Source organism: Acomys minous (assembly GCF_964271855.1).
Source record: "Acomys minous genome assembly, chromosome: 14".
Classification (NCBI taxonomy): Eukaryota; Metazoa; Chordata; class Mammalia; order Rodentia; family Muridae; genus Acomys; species Acomys minous.
The window spans coordinates 83111603-83134947 of NC_140496.1; the positions used below are offsets into that span (position 1 = coordinate 83111603).

At 45.5% G+C, this 23345-nt stretch overlaps 1 protein-coding gene across 6 annotated transcripts in view; it reads right to left on the reverse strand.

Moving 5' to 3' along the window:
• ALPK1 (alpha kinase 1) overlaps positions 1 to 23345 on the reverse strand; it is a 103241-nt gene that overhangs the window by 16634 nt on the left and 63262 nt on the right. For 5 of the 6 annotated variants that reach the window (XM_084757271.1, XM_084757273.1, XM_084757274.1 and 2 more), the window contains 3 exons: positions 9811 to 10009; positions 3236 to 3295; positions 2019 to 2105 (listed from right to left, as the gene is read on the reverse strand). In XM_084757271.1, the coding sequence (XP_084613397.1) occupies positions 2019 to 2105; positions 3236 to 3295; positions 9811 to 10009 (346 nt within the window). Of the gene's footprint in view, positions 1 to 2018; positions 2106 to 3235; positions 3296 to 9358; positions 9391 to 9810; positions 10010 to 23345 lie in introns of those variants that run through there. The other variant, XM_084757276.1, reaches the window with a different exon arrangement.

A 23345-nucleotide genomic window follows, 5' to 3' on the forward strand; every position in this document is an offset into this window, starting at 1 on the left:
GAGTAGGCTACACAAGTGTGCACAGACATGCTCAACTCAGCTCCTGGTATCTTTCTTTTAATTATGTTTCTTTTTTTAAACATATACATTTATCTTATTACATATGAATAAAACAAACTTCATACAACAGGAAGAACCATGGGACAATCATGAGTTATACAAATGTTACATTCATAGTGATTTGGCTATTTGTATTTGTCAAACTTAAAGTAAACATCTTTCCTATCTTGTTGGGTCTAAAATTCTGATTGAAAATCAATATCTATCATATCTCATCTCTATTAATTTAAATCATCTATCTTGATCTAAAAAGATCTTGTGCCCTAACCAGCTATACTTGATTGTAAGACTAAACTATATGGTTTTCAACCCCCATCAGAAACTTGAGAAGGAATAATAGTTAAATGCCTGAGTGAACTGGTAGTGCAGGTTAGCAGTTTCCAAAATGAAAAAAAATCACTAAGACAGTTTACTGCCTGAACAGTCACCCAACACTCTCGAAAGCGTTGGAGCATCACCTTCGGCCTTCTTGCCCAATATCTCTGCCAGACAAATTAGAGAAGCAGGAACTATTGAGGACTTGCTTACACTGTCTTGGCAAAGTTTGGCCGTTGACTCTGCCTGCATCTAAGCTTGCCCATTTTTAGGCAGAGTTCTGTCTGTGACAGAAATGAGGATATTTTGCCCAATGGCTGGTTTGCTACATTTGAAGCCAACTTCATAAGGAGGCTCTTTGATGCTTATCATCTTCTTTGAGGTCAGCTGCGTGTTGCCAGGAGTTGACCTGTCTTGGTGTAAGAGAATCTTTAGAATAATAAAAACATCTTTTAAATGCCATATTCTGTAGGTCTCTGAGGCTTTTGGAGATCCTATTTAACTATTTTACCTTATATATCTATAGAGTCATATCTATCTATTAGACTTAGAGCATATATTCTTGTGATAAAATTAGACTAGTATTTAACATGACCATGATTGCATCAATATACAAAATTCTATACCAATGAATTAAAAATAACCTTCTTTGTGAGTAACAATTAAGGCCTTGAGTTAAGGAGTAGGTTCAGCCATCTACCTTTGTTCTATCATCCCTCTATATTTCTATATCCCGCTTTTCTTTCTTTTCAGCTCCTATCTCCTTACCTACAAAAGAAAGATAAAGGAAAAGAGAGATGTTCCTGAGTCCAACCTAGCTTTCTGTCTGTATAAGACCAATAATAACTTATAACTACCTCCCGATGAAAATAAGCATCTGTAGACCAAGAGAGTATGTTAGAACTGTATAATGCTTGTGAGAGATTATGTTTTCAGAACAAAAGACCCAGACACTGACACTGCGTCAGACTGACAGGGTTCATTCTTCTTAGCATGCTGCACGCTGACATCCTCTATCCTCCTTGTTCCAGCCCCAGGCACCCTAGTTGCTGTTACCCATGAGAATGGGACAGCTTACCCGATAGCATTGTAGAAAGTTTCTGATCCCATTTGGTCCAGCATTTCAGTCTGTCTCACACAGGACTCCTATTAAGCCTGGGATGTCTCAGCATTTAGAAACTGGACCACAAATGCAATCCCTGGCTTGCTTAACCATTTTCCCCAATTTTTTTTCCAGACAGCATTTCTCTGTGTAGCTTTTGCTGTCCTAGACTCGCTTTGTAGACCAGGCTGGCCTTGAACTCAGTCATCTGCCTGCCTCTGCCTCCCGAGTGCTGGGATTAAAGGCGTGCGCCACCATGCCCGGCTTTCCCCCAATTTGTTTTTGGCCCCTTCTAAGGTATTATTTGCCCCAAATCAGCCTGAAGAAACCTTAAGAGAACAACATCCCATTTCCTCTAAGGGGGGTTAGGTAGGTTTCTGTTAGCTCCTGATATCTTAATGTCATTTTCTTCTCAACAGGATGACTAAAGGGAGTAGGGTGTGACAGTTTTAGCCAGATATAATAAGAAAACTCCACAGTAAATTCTTGTAGCCAGCCTCTGTACGCGAACTCTGAGCGGGATGATGATTGACGTCCGTACCTAGCTTTTGCAGAATTTGCCCTCTGATCTGTATACAGACCGACTGCACCAGGACCTTATCACTCTCATTCCTATACAGCCAGGTGCCTGAAATAAAAAGGAAGACATTGCCTGGAGTGAGTCAATAAGGAAATGGCCTGGTAAAATAAACTTAACTTCGTAGATGTCTTCATGAACACACATGACTTAGATTTGAGAGGCATCTCCAATCCCCGTGGTCCACAGCTGTTTCATCGACAGTTCTCGATCCCTAGGGCCCTCATCTGTGTCTCTTGCTTCATGTACCTGTACTCACCTCACCCTACCTGGGATCCTTTCCTCTGGCTTCTTAGGAGTTCATCTCCTTTCTCAGATCCGAGATTCAGTGCCATTGCCTTGGATGGTTCCTAACCCCAGAGTACCTTACACACAATGTCACCCACTGTCTGTGTCAGTCTCATGGACTGCAGGATCAGCTCCAATTGTACAAGGTTAGCTTGGATACTGAAGGTGATGACTCTGCACAGACCAAACTCTTATGAAAAAATTCGTCACCCATGCAATGAGACTTGCTAGGGAGAGCCGAGTGACACTCCAGCTGGCCATTTGGCTGAGTAAAGAGAGTGGTGAGTGGCTTTGATTTTTTTCTTTTTAATGGTGGTTATTGTGTGAGGCGGGCAAAGTTCTGAGAAGCTGGGCTGGAGATTGTGGACAAGTAGGCTGGGTTTTCAGTTTTGTATCAGCATATATTAATTCTGCAATTTGGGAGTTTGTTATGACGTTTTCTCACATTTATATACTGTACTATGTACTCTATTATTCTTTTTGTTCTGTTTTCTCAACTGGCCCAATGGGTGGTAAAAAACAGAATTGGGCTCTTCACTGTTCTGTCACACAATTATCTTCCTAGTTGCTGTGTGTGTATGTATGTAGGGTGTGTGTGGGTATGAGCTGTGGGGTGTTGTTTAGGATATGTGTCTGTATGTATACATGGGTTTGTTTGGTATGTGTATAGTGTAGAAGACAGAATTTATGAGCACCATGGCTCACTGCTGGTGGCCACAAATGAAAGGCATGTGGTGACTATCCACATCCCAACCTGACTTCCTCTGGGAGCTGTCCACAAATTTCAAGAGCCAAGTGCCATGGTATCTCAGCCCACTGAACTCAAAAGCTGAAAACTTTTCCAGGTTTTGAAAAACTTGCTAACTTAAATGCTTACAACTTCCAAAGCTTACCGGTTGCCCCATTGTTGCTTATTAGGCTGCTCAGGATGTACTCTGCCTTCAGCAGTTTCCCTGAAAAGAAGCAAGCACACACCACAGTGTTGGTTCCAAACAGGCACATACTTAATGATACTTCTTGCTCTAGGAGTGATGAGTTCTTATGGGGTCTGCGCCATTAATTGGAAATATTCAGATTTAACATTTAAATCAATAACTACAGCATATATGAAGTTAGATAGTATCTGAAGAGGCAATTAGATTCACACACTACACACCACACACACACACACACACCAATACAGAGAAAGCTAGGTAGCAGAGGCAAACCCTTGGAAAAAGTGGTATGTCTTCTCTCTGTACCAGAAAAGATTATAGTTGCCCCAAAACAGCACAATTTACACAATAGCCCTCCCTATCCCTCCAGATTTAGAGTTATAATTATTTTTCAAAACATTTTACTTACGTTGGTTGCTATGACGTGGAAAGGACCTTACCTATGGGTTTCTGTTTTCCATAAGCAGGAAATGCAATAACTTGTCCTCTGACCATCCCCTCTTCCAACTGACTCGAAGCCCCACCTAGTCTGGACTCTTCTACCTCTTTGTGATCGTGTTTGAATTCTCTCTTCTTCCTCCTCCCATCCTACCTTGTCACTGTTGCTTTCTTGGGGGTGCTGTGATCTCTCTGCCTACCTCTCACACCTAGGTTATCAAACTCATAACTGTTTTGGCCTGGAATGTCATTATTCCCAATGTCTCCAGGACTTGCCACCACCCTCACTTCGCCCCCATGCTTCTTTTACTCTTCATTTGAATATTACTGTCATGGGGCTGAGGAGGTGATTTAGTGGTTAAACCAGTGGTTCTCAACCTTCCCAACGCTGTGACCCTTTAATATACTGCTTCATTATTGATGAATTTAAATCTATGTATTGTGACTCCTCCACTTTTTCAAACCTTAAAATCAGGCCAGGAATTACATATGTCAGATGCTGTGCAAAATGTAAAATAGGTTTGCCATTTATGGCTCTCTGCATAAAGTGTACATTAAATCTTCAGCCTCCAATAATGTTGGATTTATGTAGTAGTGATAATAACAACAACAACAACAACAACAGCAACAACAATAATAATTACAATCTCTCATGTTGTGGTGAACCCAGCCATAAAACTATTTTCATGGTTGCTTCATAACTGTAATTTTATTACTGCTATAAATTGCAATGTAAACATCTGTATTTCCTGATGGTCTTAGGTGACCCACAGGTTGAGAACCGCTGGGTTAAAAGCACTTGCAGCTCTCCCAGATTTCAGGCCCCAGGATCCATGCTAGGTAGCTCACAGTCTCCAATAACTCCAGCTCCAGGAGGATCTGAGATCAAGTTCTGGCTTCCATGGGCACCTACACTCACTCATACACACGCATTAAAAAAAAAAAAAAACTTTAAAAAGCCTCTCATGTCATTGTCTCCTACAGCTTTCCCTGGCCACGCAGATCGCTTCCATCAGGTTGCGTTCCTAAAGACTGCGGCATTGCCTTCCACCCACATGCTCCACCACTGGGAAGTAGAACCCAGAGTTCACTTCCTCTCCCTGACCATGAGCTGGCCTTGTGACCTGTTTTAGCAGCAACATATGGTCTAATAGACACTGTGTACCTTGTCTAGTTTGCATGGTGAAAGATCCATCTTTCTATGTTCAATTTCCTCCTTAGGAAAGTCATCTTCCGAAATGTCTGCTTTGCTCACACTTTTAAAGTGATAATATTGCTGGTTTAAAATTTGTATGTAGGTTCAAGTTATTTGGTCTCTAAAATGTGTTGACTCCATTGTTTTCTAGAGTATTTCTTCTTTTTCTTCTAGACTGTTTCTTATATATATACATATACATATACATATATATATTGGTTTGGTTTGATTTTTGGTTCATGATATTGTTGTTTTGAGTTAGAGTTTTGCTGTGTAGCCCAGGGAGGCATGGAATGCACAGATCTGTTTGTCTCTGCCTCCCTCCACCCCAGTGTTGGAATTAAAGGTGTGTGTGTGTGTGACTATGCCTGTCAAGGATATTTTCTTTCTAATTAAGTTTAATGTGTATGTATTTGGGGGTTGGAGGTGGGGGTGGGCAGGGCATATGCATGTGAGTGCAGGTGCCCACAAAAGTCAGAAGAGGGCATCAGATTGCCTGGAGCTGGAGTTACAGGAAGTTGGGAGCCACCTAATATGGATGTTGGGAACTAACGCAGGTCCTCTGCAAGAGCAGTATGTAGTTTTAACTACAGAGCCATCTCTCCAGCCCACTATGGACTATTTCTTATAAAATGATTTTAGACAAATGTGATTATATTTCCCATGTTAATGATTTGCCTTTTCTTCCTGTTTCTTTAAGTTTTTCTCATTGTTCATTTTGCGTAGTATTGCCACACTAGGTCCAGTTTTGTCTCACTTCTGAATCTATTTTTCTTGGTTCTTCTGTAAATCCTCTTTTTAAAAAATATAATTTATTAATTTATTCATATTACATCTCAATTGTTATCCCATCCCATGTATCCTCCCATTCCTCCCTCCCTCCCATTTTTCCCTTACTCCCTTCCCCTATGACTGTGACTGAGGGTGACCTCTTCCCCTTGTATATGCTCATAGGGTATCAAGTCTCTTCTTGGTAGCTGCTATCCTTCCTCTGAGTGCCACCAGGCCTCCCCATCCATGGAGAGGTGGTCATGGTCAAATATGGGGCACCAGAGTTTGTGTGAAAGTCAGACCCCAATCTCCACTCAACTATGACGAATGTCCTGTCCATCTGTAAATCCTCTTATGCTTATGTGGTGTTGTTGTTGTTGTTGTTGTTGTTGTTGTTGCTGTTGAATTTTCTTTTAGCTTTCAGACTTCCCCTTCACATTTCCATCTCTCTTAACCATCAGTATGTTCCTTAAGTTGAATGTTTGGTTCTGGCTCTTTCCCTCCGCTGTTAGAGCTGTTGCAGGAACACAGGTCCAGGGTTGGCCCACCTAGGGAACCTGCCCTAGGAACTGCATCTCCATTTTCAGACTGCTACCAGCTACATAGCTAGGGGCACAGAAAGCACATAATGTTAGCTGGTCCCTGGCTCCCCCAGAGAGTGCATCAGCCCCAGACCTTGATAGGCAGAACTCCTATTTTATCACATCCCCAGGGAGCCACAGACACATGGAAGGCAGGCAACACTGCTCCGGAGCACCAGTATCCCTGAGTTTTTAATGAACGGATTGAAGGAAGACTGAGTGAAGGCCACAGTGATCACTTAGAAAACTTGATTGACACTTGCCCAGCAGTTGCGTAACTTTTGAAACTTGTTTATTTATTTTTAAAATGTTTCTCCCTTTTACTTCATCTTGTTTTCTTGCCATGATCTCAATTATATATTTGGCAGTTGGTCGTCCTTTTCAGCCCTGAAATGCCAGAATTCTAGTCCACCCACGAAGAGTCTGGGTTTACTGGCTCTCTCTTGACCAGTGGTTCTCAACCTTCCTAATGCTGGGACCCTTTAATACAGTTCCTCATGCTGCAGTGACCCCCAACCACAAAAAAATATTTTGTTGTTACTTTATAATTGTAAATTTGCTACTATTATGAATCATTAATGTAAATATCTGATATGCAGCATATCTGATGATATATGACCCCTGTAGGGGTAGGGACCCTCAAGTTGAGAACTACTGCTTTAGACATTGTCTTATGATTAAATTCTTTAACCTTTATCTATGGAGCAAACAAAACAAAACCTCAATAGCACATATGTGATCTGCTTGTTGTGTGGGCCATTCACCCTTGGTAACTAACTGCTGACAATTTTATTGATCTGTAAATTCAACTGCTATTTTTGTTTGTTGTTTTTGGAATTGCATTTCATAGCCCAGACTGGCCTTAAATTGATCTTTCTACCTTCAACTCCCTGGTGTTAGTATTACTGGCTTGATCCAGACAGTGTGTACACCTGATTTACTTAGTGGCTTGTTTTTTTTTTCTTTTTTCAAATTAGTAAATCCATTTTCTTTTGTTGCTACATCATATTCTTTTTGCATACTATTTTGTTTGGCTGGTTTTGGTTTTTCAAGACAAGGTTTCTCTGTGTAGTCTTGGCTGTCCTGGACTTGCTTTATAAACCAAGCTGGCCTTCAACTAACAGAGATCCACCTGCCTCTGCCTCCCAGGATTACAGGCATGTGCCACTGCGCCCAGCTGAACATACTAATTTTAAGACTGACTGAGTCTTTCTGCTGTGAGCATCCTATGGCCTGGTATATGGCTATTCCTTCACAGCACAGTTTGTACTTAGTTTTCTCCTCAGAAGTACCATTCTTGAATCACTATATATGTGTGTGTGTATATATATATATATATATTTTTTTTTTTTAACTTGATGACATCCCTAGCCTTGTGGGCCAGGTAAATTTGGATTCCTCTCTCCCATTTTGGCATGGACTTGGATCTTTCTTTGTTTTAGGAGGTTGGCTTGTGCATTTTGTCTCCAGGCCAGAGCCTGGGCTGACAGCAAGCTTCCTGGCAACTTGCGCACAGTGGCTAAGGGAGGCACCATGTCTCCTTTCACAGGCTGTGCAAAGCCTTAAGAATCCCGCCTTTCTGCATGACTATGTGACTCGGGGTTCTGTCTTTGGTCTTTGCACAGGGATTCAGACCTCAGCGCCTTCACTTAGGAGTATGTCCAACACAAGGCCATTAGACATTTGTGTTGTGAGCAGTAGTCTAAGGCTCCAACTCTGAGTACTTACTTTGCCACAAGCACTTAAAAATCTTTACTTCACAGCATTTATGTGAGCTCTGTACTGGCTCAGTCCTCTATCACTCTGGAACCAGAAAGCTCTGTGACTTTTTCTACATCTGTGCTTTAAAGTGCTTGCTTCCTGATTCTGAGCGAGCTGAGCAGTAGGCCCAAGGAGTTTTCTCTTGTCTCCCTGACATCTGCTATTCTGAGATCTAGAATATATTTTGGAGTGTGTGTGTGTGTGTGTGTGTGTATGTGTGTATGCATGTGTGTTCAGTCTGGATGTATCATATGTAAAGAATAAAAATTTTTAAATTAATAAAAGAACAAATGTAAAAACATAAAAAAGAGACAAAGCTGTGGACACACTTGCCTACCATTTGACTTCTCTTTCCATACCATATCACAGCAAATCTGCATTTGCAAAAGATGAAACATAACTCTCTTGTAAGAAAGCGAAACTTGATGGGCACCTGCACTAAAACTCTGCTGTTGCATGCAGCATTCTTGATCTCACTGCCTGCTGCCCCCTCCCTCTGTCCCCTCCCCCCTCCCCTGCCCCTCCCTCCCCCCATAGCAAGCTTTGCCAAGGCCACTGCCATTGGATACTACCAGAAGCCACGTTTATTGTTAGATTTCTCTCATGCCCCAAACACCGTTAATGCCTCAGGGACATCTGAAAGGAGACATTCCCCCAGTGTTCAGCTTTCTCTTGAGTTACACTGAAAAAGTAAAGAATAATACACAGACACAATTTCTACACCTAACTTTCCTGAGCAGGTCTGAGCTTTTGCAGTGCTTGGATTGACTCCGGCTTGACATAGGACAGGCTCTATGCTGAGCTGTGTCCCAGCCCAGACCTGGGCTTTCGAAAAGACAATCTCCCTGTGCCATTTTTTCCCATGCTATTTTATCTCTGTCCCTTCTGCATGGAACAATTGTCCCATTTAGCCTACTTACTCCAGCTCCCTTTCAAAAGAAATGAAGTAAAGAGATGTTAACCTCTTACAGACCAGAGTAAATAAAATACCAGCAATAGCTGAAACCAAGCTCCCCCACCCCCACCCCCGGAAAAAAAAAGGCGGGGGAGGGCAGAGGTGGGGGAGGAGGGCTGATTGTTTCCTCTTTGAAAGGGGTGATTCGACTTCTGGTTTCATACTTTCACTCCACCTTTCTAAATTTACAAATTATGAGTAATTCAAATAATTCTAGATGTGTGTGTGGGGGGGAGCGGGCTGTGCTGTCACACACCCAGCCCTCACCCCACCCCTCCTCCCCTTCTACATCTTAAGTTGGCCTGTCAGCCTCAGTTTTCATTTCATTCAAAGTGACAGGGGGAAAAAAAGATACTTTCAGCCCTAATCAGGTACTGTACCGGTGTTCTCAATGATGAAAAACCCTCAAATTGCTTCAGTGGGCTGTCAGCTCCATTGTTGGCTTAGTCAAGTGGCCCTACAGAAAGGAGACAGGAGAGCTAAGAGAAAAGAGTCGATTTCTAATCTGCCTTTTAAAGGCTCTTGGTCCGAAGTATAGCAATTCAGATGCCCCTGTTTGAAAGCAGCGGGACAGATTTGTTAGCAGACAAAGGCTCCAATTAGTATTTTCCACACCCTTTCACAATTTTCTCTACTGCTTTTGGCTCTGAAACCCTTTACGCCAGGCCTTTGTGCCTGCCGAGAGGCGGGGGTGGGGGTGGGGTTGGGCAGGGGCAGCGCGGGCTGGGGCGGCAGAGGTGGCACCCGTCGGTGCCCGCCGGCGCCCTGAGAGGTCAAGTAGCTGGAAGCAAGCGGGCTAGGGGACCAGCCGGCGCCAAGGGATGGAGCCCACCTGAGTTGACTGAAATCCGGGCTTGGCGGATGACCACCTGCGGGGCGATGGGCGTCGCGGGCTGCAACTTGTGCAGGCCTTTGGCGACCTGCAGGAGTTTTCCTGAGACGTCGAGTCCGTACAGGAACCGGTCCATCAAGAAGACAATAGCGGCGGCGGCAGCGCAGTCCTGGACCAGGATGGAGGCTCGCAAGGCCGCCTGCAGAAGCCAGCCACAGGACACAATGAACAAGACAACACCGCAGGCCCCCAGAGAAGCCCGCCCCGCACGCACCAAGCCTAGCCATCTAGGTACTTTTAATTAAACAACCAAGCCTGTAGCGAGGGAGGGAAAGCATACCACAGTAAGCAATAAAAATCACAAGAAGAAAAAGATAATTAAGGAAGAGTTCAATTCGGTTGACAAAATAATATTGTCTTCATTGTCTTTCTCCATCTCCTATGTCTAAAGCCATACTGGTGAGAAGTGCATGTTTCTTGTTAAATTAAAACAATATAAAAGTGGGGCACAGGCTTAAAGTTTCCCCACTCCTTACTAGATTTATTTCCCTTCTCCCCATTCTCCCTGATAACGACTTGGGTTAGCCCTTTTAAGCAGGTGTGTGCCCTTTTGTGCACACACAGACATTAATTGATCCTTGGTCTTGCCTGGTCTCTTTCCCTCTCTGTCTGTCTGTCAGTAATGAGATCACTCACGCTAGACACACTGTTCTTGGCCTTCTTGGTTTAGGCATCATTATATCAGTGAGAGTCTTTCTCATCAGTTCATCAGAAAGTAACACCTACTTTCATTTACTGCATGCATGAAAGCGTGTGCGCATACACACACACACACACACACACACACACACACACACACACACACAGGAGAAATTGAGAATTTCATATATGCACATGAGGTGATTTCATCAACTCCACCCCCTTGCCCTCCTCCAACTTCCCCCCCTCCCAACTCTTCCTTCATGTGCTCTTCTTTAAAGCCACTGAGTCCACTTAGTGTGCACAGGGGTAGGACAATCCTCTGGAGCGAGGCCAGGGGCCTACATCCCCGAAGAAACCTTAATCTCTGTCCGGCCCCGCACTCAAACCCCGCCCCCCCCCCACCATCCATCCATTGTGAATATCCCCTCAGCTGGTGCTGGAACCTCATGATTCACTTCCTCATCCACGCTGGGATTACGGCTAGCCCGATCTCATGCAGGCCTTGTATATGTAGTCACGGCGCCTGATATATGTAGTCACAGCTGCGGTAAGCTCATGTGTGCAACTGCACTGCCATGTCCAGAAAATACTGTTTCACCGCAGCTGTCCACTGCCTCTGGCTCTTACAATGCTTCTTCTTCCTTCTCCTGAAATGATCCCTGAGCCTTGAGGGTAGCTGACCCGTTTAGGGCTAAGCTCGTTGACCTGGCGTTCACTTCACCTGCCCCTTTACTGCAGAAGGAAGCCTTCCTAACAAAGGCAGAATGACCCTGCTCTGTGGCAGGAGCCGGTCCAACAGGAAGAGCGGCTGGCAAACTATACACATATGTTTGACATCAGCTGACTTGAATTCCTGATCCTCCCTCCGGCTTCAGCTTCCTAAGTTGTTTTGATTACTGATGTGTAGCATCATGCTCACCCCTACTACATATATTTTAATCAAGAAACAGTATATCAGATAAAAAATTTCAAATTTGATGTTTATTATCCTGCTAATACAAATAACACACATACATATTTATAAGCAAAGAGGGGAAGGAAATAATTATGACTTGCAAGTAACAGGAGTGGGAAGTGAAAATAAGGCTAGGTCTCAGGTGGCAGAGTGGCTGCTTAGCACACATGAAGGCCTGGGTTGGATGCCCAGCACTGTATAAACCAGACATGAGCCAATGCTCAATGTCATCCTTAGCTACATGGTAACTTGGAGGTCAACTTGGGCTAGTGACCCTCTTTGAAAGAAATAAAGAAAGAAAGAAAGAAAGAAAGAAAGAAAGAAAGAAAGAAAGAAAAAAGAAAAAAGAATAAAAGGAAACAAGGTGAATTTCTATAGAAAACATTGTCATCTATTAGGGCAGTGGTTCTCAACCTGTGGGTTTTGACCCCCTTTTGCAGGGGTTGCCTAAGACCCTGGTAAAACACAGATATTTACATTGTGGTTCATAACAGTAGCAAAATTATGAAGAAGCAACGGAAATAATTTTATGAGGAAGTTTATTAAAGGGTCGCAGTGTTAGGAATGTTGAGAGCCACTGTGTTAGGGTGTTACGGCTAAAGTCCTGTGATCTTGTGGCCACACAGCTCAGTGTAAGTAACTGTATCAGCCACCTAACATTTCTTCATACTCTGAACCGAACCTGCCTGGGCCTTTTCTGGGCACATTTGCTCCCAGGTGAAGCCTGAAAAGGCCTGTAAGTGATTTCTGACCTCAACAGGCTACCCATTCCTAAGTTAACCCTTGACGTACAAAACGAGGCATCAGGCGTGGCGCTGAATAACCCACTCAGCTGCCACAGCAATCCTCCCCAGGTAGATTCCACTATTGTTCCCATTGATGGAAGGGAAACCTGGAGACTCAAAGAGGTTAAGCTTACAAGACCTGGGCCTGGGAGCTGAGTGCGGGTGAGTACAGGGGAGCCAGGCGCAGACCCGGGCCTGGGAGCTGAGTGCCAGTGAGTACAGGAGAGCCAGGCGCAGACCCGGGCCTGGGTGCTGAGTGCGGGTGAGTACAGGGGAGCCAGGCGCAGACCCGGGCCTGGGTGCTGAGTGCAGGTGAGTACAGGGGAGCCAGGCACAGAGCCGGGTCTGGGTGCTGAGTGCGGGTGAGTACAGGGGAGCCAGGCACAGAGCTGGGCCTGGGAGCTGAGTGCGGGTGAGTACAGGGGAGCCAGGCGCAGACCCGGGCCTGGGAGCTGAGTGCGGGTGAGTACAGGGGAGCCAGGCGCAGACCCGGGCCTGGGAGCTGAGTGCGGGTGAGTACAGGGGAGCCAGGCGCAGACCCGGGCCTGGGAGCTGAGTGCGGGTGAGTACAGGGGAGCCAGGGACAGAGCCGGGCCTGGGAGCTGAGTGCAGGTGAGTACAGGGGAGCCAGGCGCAGACCCGGGCCTGGGTGCTGAGTGCGGGTGAGTACAGGGGAGCCAGGGACAGAGCCGGGCCTGGGAGCTGAGTGCAGGTGAGTACAGGGGAGCCAGGCGCAGACCCGGGCCTGGGTGCTGAGTGCGGGTGAGTACAGGGGAGCCAGGGACAGAGCCGGGTCTGGGAGCTGAGTGCAGGTGAGTACAGGGGAGCCAGGCGCAGACCCGGGCCTGGGAGCTGAGTGCGGGTGAGTACAGGGGAGCCAGGCGCAGACCCGGGCCTGGGAGCTGAGTGCGGGTGAGTACAGGGGAGCCAGGCGCAGACCCGGGCCTGGGAGCTGAGTGCAGGTGAGTACAGGGGAGCCAGGCACAGAGCCGGGTCTGGGAGCTGAGTGCGGGTGAGTACAGGGGAGCCAGGGACAGAGCCGGGCCTGGGAGCTGAGTGCGGGTGAGTACAGGGGAGCCAGGCACAGAGCTGGGCCTGGGAGCTGAGTGCGGGTGAGTACAGGGGAGCCAGGCACAGAGCTGGGCCTGGGAGCTGAGTGCGGGTGAGTACAGGGGAGCCAGGCACAGAGCCGGGTCTGGGAGCTGAGTGCAGGTGAGTACAGGGGAGCCAGGCGCAGACCCGGGCCTGGGAGCTGAGTGCGGGTGAGTACAGGGGAGCCAGGCGCAGACCCGGGTCTGGGAGCTGAGTGCAGGTGAGTACAGGGGAGCCAGGCGCAGACCCGGGCCTGGGTGCTGAGTGCGGGTGAGTACAGGGGAGCCAGGCACAGAGCCGGGTCTGGGAGCTGAGTGCGGGTGAGTACAGGGGAGCCAGGGACAGAGCCGGGTCTGGGAGCTGAGTGCGGGTGAGTACAGGGGAGCCAGGCACAGAGCCGGGCCTGGGTGCTGAGTGCGGGTGAGTACAGGGGAGCCAGGCGCAGAGCCGGGTCTGGGAGCTGAGTGCGGGTGAGTACAGGAGAGCCAGGTGCAGAGCCGGGCCTGGGAGCTGAGTGCGGGTGAGTACAGGGGAGCCAGGCGCAGACCCGGGCCTGGGAGCTGAGTGCGGGTGAGTACAGGGGAGCCAGGCGCAGACCCGGGCCTGGGAGCTGAGTGCGGGTGAGTACAGGGGAGCCAGGTGCAGACCAACCAAGCTTTTAGGCTCACTCTACCTTAAGGAAGCTAGAGGAATCTGAAAGATGCCAATTACTTGATAATTACACCACACACACACACACACACCCCAAACACACACAGCACACACACAACACAAACACCACACACAGTGCACACACCACACACTCAACGCAAACACCACACACACCACACATACACAAACAACACAAACACCATGCACACACATCACGCATACACACACAATACACACAAACACATACCATACACCATACATACACACCAGACATATACATACACCACAAATACCACACAAATACACACACAACACACCACAGACACCATACATACATTACAAACACCACACATGCCATACCTCGCACACACCGTACAACACCACAGCACACCAACACACACACAACACTACACACACTTATACACCCCCCAAATACTACACATAGACATACACACACCATACATACACACACATACCCCACCTTATACAGGCATACATACACCATACACACACACACACACACACACACACACACACCACACTAAAAAATAATGATAAAAATAAGTCTTTACATTTAGGCTATGTCAGATTTTTTTTCTCTTGTCTACAGTAAGAAAAGATGCACTCTCACTGAAAGGGCTGCTTGTCAAACCCTTCCAGCAACAGCTCTGCAGGCTCAACACTGTGCTGTCTTCTGCGTGGGAAATTTTCTCTTCACCCTCCAAAGCTTATGCAGGAAAGGTTTGGTTTCTAGTTTGGGTATTGGAATGTGCTAGAACAGTTTTTGGAAGTAGGGCTTAGTGGAAGGTCCTTGCAGCATTGGAGGTGTGCTCCCAAGGAAGACTGTAGGCCCCGCCCTTATCTTCCTGTGTCTTCTGGCCAAGAGTGGAGCACATGTTGCCCATACTCAATGCTGTTGAGCATGCTCGCCAAAGGCCCGAAAGCTATAGATCTGATGGACGGTGAACCAGAGCCTTCAAAACTGTGAAGCTAACTACCCTTTTATATTTGTGAGCCGTTTTTCTCTTATTTCCTGAGAGTGATGGAAAGCCGACTAAAACAAATCACTGAGTAACGCAGGTCTTTTACATCTGGTCCATGCAGTGCTATGGTACTTACTTACGTGGCTTGATTTCTGATTTTTATTTTGCTTTCCATTTCAGGATCTATATAGCACTGCACAGAAAATAACATTTATGCATGGAACATGGTGTGTGTGTGTGTGTGTGTGTGTGTGTGTGTGTGTGTGTGTGTACTGTCTCTGTCTCTGTTGCTCTTTCTCTCTATATATATGTTTATATTAATATCTTCCAGTTTTCTCAGGATGTAGGAAGAGAGATTATTTATTGGATATTCATGACAATAATACCCTTCTTTTAAAAGCCACCGTAGTCCATGCCCCTGTCTTTGAAGCAACCGCATGTGCATTTCACTACTTGATATCGTTCTCCACCCCTAGCTCCTCCAGAATGTGGTAAACCTGAGAGCAGTCATGTCATAGATGGCCTTGACCATGGGAAAGTAACCACTCAGTCTGAACTAAGACAAGTAGAGAGAAATTACCTGTTGCTGTAGGATGGGAAGAAGTGTGTGTGTGTGTGTGTGTGTGTGTGTGTGTGTGTATGCTTGCGCGTGCGTGCAGGTGCCCACAGAAACAGAAGTGGTCATCAGACCCCTTAGACCTGGAGCTACACTTGTGAGGCATCTGATGTGGGTGCTGGGAACCAAACCCAGGTTCTCTGTAGGAGCCGTATTCACTCTCAACAGATGACCCATCTGCTCAGCTCCCCACCTCCCTGAGGCCAATCTCGAAGCCACATTTCTCCTTTATTGTCCCGTCTTCATCTTCAGGGTTATGTACACTATTTTGTGAGCTCGCTTGATTGAGCCTTGTTCCCTCCATCCACAAATGGCAAGCTGCAACTGATTGGTTATTGAGCTTTTATTTCTCAACAATCATGCCGAGAAACAAATGCCATAATGAGTACAGTTATCTCAATGTCCTAAAGCATAGAGTCAAAGACGGAAAAGCCAGTTGACAGTGTTATGTATGCCCATTTCTGTCAGATAAGGCCAGTGTCTGAGTGAGCAGTGTTCCCATGGGTACCATGTAAGCACTGTCCTCCAATAGGCAACTTTACCTACTGTCTACAGGTCATAGGGTTTCGTTTGACGTTTCTCCTACTGCTGGCCTGTCATATTTTGCTCAGAACGACTCTCCTTCTGTCAGCTTGCTCATCTCTCTGTGCCTTGGAGGGTACTCCATGATGGACACTGATGCTGCACCCACAGCTCAGCCCTTTCACCTTCCCTTGGGCTCCACTTACACTTCAGGCAGTTGAGCATCCCCAGGACCCAGGTTCAGAGGCAACCTGCTTTCCAGATGTGGTCCTCACTCTCTCCTCATCAATAACAGTGGGTTTGTCTTTGTGGCAACATCTGGTTTCTGAAAAACCCTCGTGTACCATCTTATCAGAATTGTGTGGTAGCTTTAAAACTTAAATTAAAAGGGAGGTTACATGGTTTTTAAAGTTACAAACCAAATGCATCAGAGCCAAATTGGAGTCAGTCTCCATTTCAATATCTTTCAGCATCTACAATCACAGTTCTAAAGTACAAAATTCAGTTGTATATATATGCATATATACACATATATACATATACATATATATACATATATATGTCTTTAGAATTTGAAAGAACAAATTTAATAACTCCCCTTTGCTGAAGGCACCATTCTGCTCCCTGTTGCTAAGAATTTGATTGGTTTAACTATCTGGTGGAGTCATATGGCATTGGTTTACTTGTGACATTATAGTTAGTATGATTTCTTCAAATTTCATCCTCATGGGATAAAACTGAGTCCCCTCCCCTGTCAAGGGTGAGTGACATGCCACTGGATGCACATAACACATGCTATATTTCCATTTGTACATCAACACATATCTAGGTCAATTCCTTCTCTGCTATTGTGACTGGTGCTGACATCAGCACAGTACAGAACCTCTTTGTGTGCTCATGTATGTGTCTATACATGTTTACACATGTGTGTTCATATTTGTACAGGTGTGCATGTATCCATGTCAGAGGTCAACATCCTAGACCAGTTATATTCCTCCCTGGTCTCAACTTTGTTTTTTTGTTTGTTTGGTTTTTGTTGTTTTGTTTGCTTTTGTTTTTCCTTTTTTTTTTTTTCCTAGCAGAGTCTCTCACTGATTCTGCAGCTCACTGACTGGTTAGAGGCATCAGCCGGTAAATCCCAGGGATCTTGTTCCTTCTTGTCTACCACCCCCCTAGGGCTGAGATCATAACCCCACACCTATGTGTCTGGCTTTTTACATGGGGGTCCAAACTCAAGCCTTGTTTAGGTCTCAGACAGCTTGTCTTTCTGTAAGTCTTATCCTTGGCAGAGCAGGGGACTGCCTGTTCTGGAAGGTCTGGCCTTAGGGAGGAGACACAGCCTCAGAGGAAGGGACCTTTGGTCAGGAGCTGGAAGTTTATAAGCTACCTTCAAGACAGTTGAGCTGCTTCATGGAATGAAACTCAAGACATCCACAAAAACACCCACCCTCCGATAAGATAAAACTTACAGGACTAGCACAAAGCAAAGCTAACAAGCGCGCTCTACACGGACAATCTACAGAAAATGATCCCCAAAGGACAGGAAGTGATCACAGCTTTATTTTATAATAATCCATAGAGTAGAGTATAAAGTATGTATGCAAATAAAAATATTTTTAAAATCATTTAAACCAAAGTCTAAAATATACAATCCCTGAGAGGAAGCCACAGCTATCTGGGGACGCTTCTGTTTGTTGTGGTGTTGGGGGGTAAAACGTAGGGCCTCATGCAGGCAGGGTGAGCCGAGATACAACCGAGGTGTATCCCTCCTTGGCCCTTGTGGGTTGCCCTTGCAGTTGACTTAACCTCACCAAATGAACTCCTCTTGGAAATGTGGATAGTCCCTATTTGCAGTTTCCGAACCAATGGAAAACGTTCCTTCGAGTCTTCCGCACAGTGTGGCTGCCTAACAACAAGAGGCAGAAAAAAATCTGTCACTCAGCCCCATTCTCTTGTGTGACAAAATATAAACCCATTGCAAAGGCACGCTCTTCAACCCCCCCCCCATGCGACCCCCCCCCCAGCCCCTCCTGTGTAAGCTGCAGTGGAATTTTCAGTGCTCAAACAGAAATGGTTGGTCGAATCTAGTTTTCTCTAGGAAAATGGTAAAACCTCTTAGGTCTTTTCATCTTTTTTTGTCCCTTCACCGACCCTGAGGACTAACGCTTTCTGAGACTGGGAAAGAAAAATGAAGCCACGCAGCCTCGGTGTTCACGTAGTAAGCGGGAAGCTGGTTCCTCAAAGAGAGCCTTCCTGCTCTCTCCTGCGCGTGCGCATTGCTTTTAAGCTGTCGCCAACCAGGGAGCCCCTCCCCCAGCACCTGTAGGCACATTCTGCATCCCGAACGAACACGCCATATATTTGAGCAGGGAACATTGTCTAATCTATTTTCTCCCCTTCTACTCTTAATAGATTGGAGCACAAAAGCCCGAGAGAGGGTGACCTGCCAGACAAAAGGGCCTTTGAGTTTCTTGGAGAACGAGACTTGGAGGAGGATGGAAGGAATCCAAGTGGCCCTATTATTTCCACTTGCACTAATTAGACATTTTTCTGTCAGCTATTGAGCACTGCTGAGAGGCCAAACTCACTGAATTCATTTCTAAAGTGTTTACAGAAGTTTGCATCTGTTTGTGTCTCTTCAGGAGGAAAATAAGCACTTCAATAGCATTGTGCAAAATCTAAACGAAGCATCCTATTCTGGAGGCCCTGGCGTCCCTGCAGCTGCATAATTTAGCTCCCTTCGGAGGCCCGAACCTCTCGCATCTCTATCCAAAACCTATGATGCAAAGCACAGGGACGTCAAGTCCGGAGACTCTCCTCTTCGCTTTCATTTTCTCTGCCTCTCTCCTTTGAAGCGGCAGCGTGCTGCGTCCTACGTGCAGATTTGGGTGGTGCGCTTCTTGCTGCCTCGCTCTTGGTTTCTACCCGCTCTTAGAGAAATTAATACCCACTTTCATTTGCTGCCAAGTGAAGGGACGGTGCATTCCTCAGCAGCGAGGCAGAATACATCACCCTTCTGGGAATCTCCCCACCGTGTAGGCCGGAGGGAGGGGGCGCAGGAGGGGGTATCCTCTGACATGAGAAGGGGAGAATGAAAGAGGCAGGAGTGTGTGGTAGGGAAAGGACACTAAGGCATCTCCCTGCGTGGTAAAATGTGCTTGGGCTGTGCACAATTAGATTAATATGAAAGGGAGCCCCTTGCCCTCCACATTCCCCCCATAAAAAGGAAAGAAAAAGAAAACAACACACACACACACACACACACACACACACACACACACACACACCGCCAACCCATGGCTTACAATAGAATAGTGCTTTTGAAATGCATATTGATTCAGAAATATGGATTTTGTTGTTGTTATTTGGGGTTTTAGAACCATGACTGACCATCGCTGGCTCGAAGTTATGATCATATACCAGAGCAACAGAATTTCCATGTTGCTGTGAACCTAGCAATTTTATGCTCAGAAGCAAATGAGAACTTTACTCCTTTATCTTTCCTCAGAGGCTGGCTGCAAGGGGGAGCTAGAACAGACAGCAACTGTATTCTTCTTGCTGAGTGAGCATGTTTAAATAAAGTACATAGAGACGGACTGCGAAGAGAATTTACTAGATTCCTAAGGGAACAGGCTCACCCTTGCATACACAAAGGTACACGTGCCGACAGCCCACAAACATGGAGTTGTGTTTCCACATCTGTTTGCAGGATGGGAAATACGGGATTCTAATTGAGTTTAAGGCACAAAGGAAACTTCATGGCTAGGAAGCTGAGTCAGGTGGCAGAGGAATTAAACTCCACAATGAGATTTCCATACACAGAAGATTGAAAAAAAAAATACTAACGAGCCTTGTCTTTTTAAGGGCTGCGGCTGCATAGCAGTCCCTCCCGGTTCTGAGCCTCAAGTTTTGGGTCCCAGCTACGAGTTCAAAGCCACGATGTGCTCACAGCCATGACAATGACAACTGTTCTCAAGGGGGCCGGGTGAGGGGCCTCTGTGCCATCTGGCACTACAATTGGCCGGAGCGCTGTGAAGGAGAATTATTGTGGCGTAGCAATTTGGAAGATGGAGAAAAAGGGAAAGGGAAGACGTGAGTGGGGGAGGGGCAAGCTCTGAAGAAAGAAATTAGCAAAATAAGCAAATGAAAAGTGATGGGTGCTGACACGGTTGTGTACAATGCAGGCCACAGTGAGAGACTGAGAGTAGAGCCCACAAAGTGCACTACAGAAGGTCAAGTGAGGACCAAATGTGCCGTGCTCCACAGTGGTCCACCTACTAAATGGGGAGAAAAGAAAACCAGTCACATCGTAAGATGCACGCCTAGGCCCTGTGAACAGTCATGAGTTCTCCATTTTACCAATGGAAAAATGCAGAGTCACATGAAAAACAGTTGTGGGGTTTTCTGCATCTCAGGATTTAGATGGAACACATTGGTTTGTCACGTCCCAACTTCCTCACTTCAGGTGTACCATAGATGGAGTTAGTTGTTTATTAAAGGGAAAAATGTATCAAAATAGGCAACCTGGTACCACCTGTGGCTTCTGGCAACTGTGGGACTGCTTGTTTGTCTTGGACTATAGTCCTCTTGATTGCAGGTATAAATCATGGTCATGTCAATAACCACACTGATGACTCATCTGGCACGCTGGTCTCACTTGTTCACAACCTCTCTGTCTTTGATGATTTTGTTTTATGTCAACTTGGGACTCTATACCAAGCCTTCACTATCAAAAAGTCTTTCGCCATGCAGCACCTTATTTTGGATCTCTAGAACCTTTATTCTTTATATAGTATGCAGTCTGGATTGTTTAGTTATAGTAACAGGAAATGGACTGTGAGGCGTGTAGAAAGGATGCCGTTTGGCCCTTTTTTTTTAAATATTCTTTCAGTGGTGCCAAATTCAAGAGTTATCTAATCTCCTTTCCTTCCCCACTTCCAAACTTTCTTTATTCCATAAGTCCCATCTTCAATGCTACTGAACCCATTCTCTTAAGGTTGCCGATAAACTCCAAGTCTAATGGACATCTACTGAACTTCATCTTAACCACGATCTTAGAGTCACTTGCCTGAGCCTACCTTTTCTCTCCTTCGTTTTTCACACCATCTTTGACCAGGACCATTCTCCTAGTTTCTTTTCTACTACATTTGTTTTTCCTGGCTCCAAGCACCCTTTCCACAGCTTCAGTGTCTTCTGGTCTTTCTCTTCTCTAGCTCCCTTGATGTGGATCCGCCACGGCCTCACCTACCTCTCTGTTGGTGACTCACACATTTAAAAGCTGTCTCGAGACTCTTCTCTGTAATTCAGGTTTATATAGGAAACTTCTCCAAAAAGCCTTGGCTCTGACCCTGAGTCCACGCTAGAAGTTTATGTACTTAAAACAGAACTGTTGTTTTTCTCACCATGCTTGCTTTGCTGGTTCCATAAGTCACTTGTTCAGGAATAAACCTCAAAGTCTTTCTTAAGTTAATTTTTTTTTAAGTTTGACTAGAAAATAGTGGATTTCACTATGGCATTTTCATACAGGTTTTATACATTGTACCTTGCACAGACTCATGCCTGCCACTCCCCTCGCTCATCCGACTCCCTCCCTTCTTGCTCGTCAACGTCCTCTCCCTCAGGTAGGCCCTCTTCTGTTTTCATATCGCACACATGCATGTGCACGTATGCACACACACACACACACACACACACACACACACACACACACACACACACGCGCAAAAGCACACATCATTATATTAAGCAAAATAAGATTCATTAGAATGACTCAGATATACAATTACCACATTTTCTGTCATATAAATGTAGCTTCCACGAGTGAGAGAAAATGTGCTATTTGTCTTTCAGAGTCTTTTTTTCTTATTTTGCTTAACATGGTAGTCCCCATATCCAGCTATTTTTCTACAAATGAAATATAATTTCATTATTTTCTCATGGGGTTAAATAAAACTCCGTTGTGTATATGTACGTGTTATATATAATGTAGATATAGTATGTTATACATACATTATATAATGCATGTGCAGACAACACATTTTCTTTATCCATTCATCCACTGAATGGCATCTAGGCCGCTTCTATACCTTGACTGTTGTGAATAGCATTTCAGTAAATATGTGTGCACAGTGTAGTACATGGTGGTTAATACAGAGACTTGCAACTAGTCAAAATGGAGAGAATAAGTGTCTGAAAAGTGCTTGGCCGTGAGTGGGACACGTGTGTCACACCTCTCCCCACAAGGCTCAGAGAGCATCATGGACAAGTGGGTGCAAAGACTGTAAGAGCTAGTGGTCAGGAAAGACTGGGGCCAAACCTTTTTTTTTTTCTTTTTTCTTTTTCTGGATATACAGGACAACTGTACTCATGAATTCACAGCCGACACAGCTGCTTCAACAAAACCTATACAAGATCAATCCAGACGACATTTTAGCAAGGATGGAGAAGGACATGTGCACCCCAGTCCTAGCTGAGAAACTGATGACAGTCGATGGCTGCTAAGGATGTAAAAGTCAGTTTTCTTCAAGGGTGTGGTCCCTGCTAGGCTGACCATACTCCAGTTTATGGCCCCCACCCGAATGTGTATATGGGAAGACTTAGTTGAACATAATGGATTGTAAAAGAAAACAACAATAAAAATAGAACATGGAATTAGAAAGGAGAAGGGGGGGGGCGCGTCTGGGAGGAGCTGGATATGAGTGAAATACCTTGTATGCCTGTATGACATTCTCAAAGAATAAACACAGACCATTGCATTAAAGAGAAAGTGTGGATGCGTAGGTGCTTCTGTGTGCTGGCTTGGACTTCTTAGGTGTCTAGATAGATAGATAGGCTTGCAGTTTGGATTTCAAGTTTGTGTCTGCGATTCTTTGCTATTCTAACCCAAACAATCAGGAAAACCTTTAAAACATTAAGAAAAAAAAATCTTATTTATTTGTTTGTTTGTTTTATCAATACAGTCACTGTAGCAAAAGCCACTGTCATCTGTCCTGCGCACATAAGTGGGTCCCTGCTGTCCCACCAGAGTCCCTCTCCTCGGCTTATTCCTCATCCATCAACCTAAAGGAGTCCTTTAAAGCACAAACCCAGTAACGTGGACTTCCTGCTCCAACTTCAGCATGGCTTCTCGCCTTTAAAATGCAACTTAGGGCTGGTGAGACAGCTTAGTGTGTGAGAGTACGGCCGACCGGGCAGATGATCTGAGTCTCACGCCAGAACCACGTGGTAAC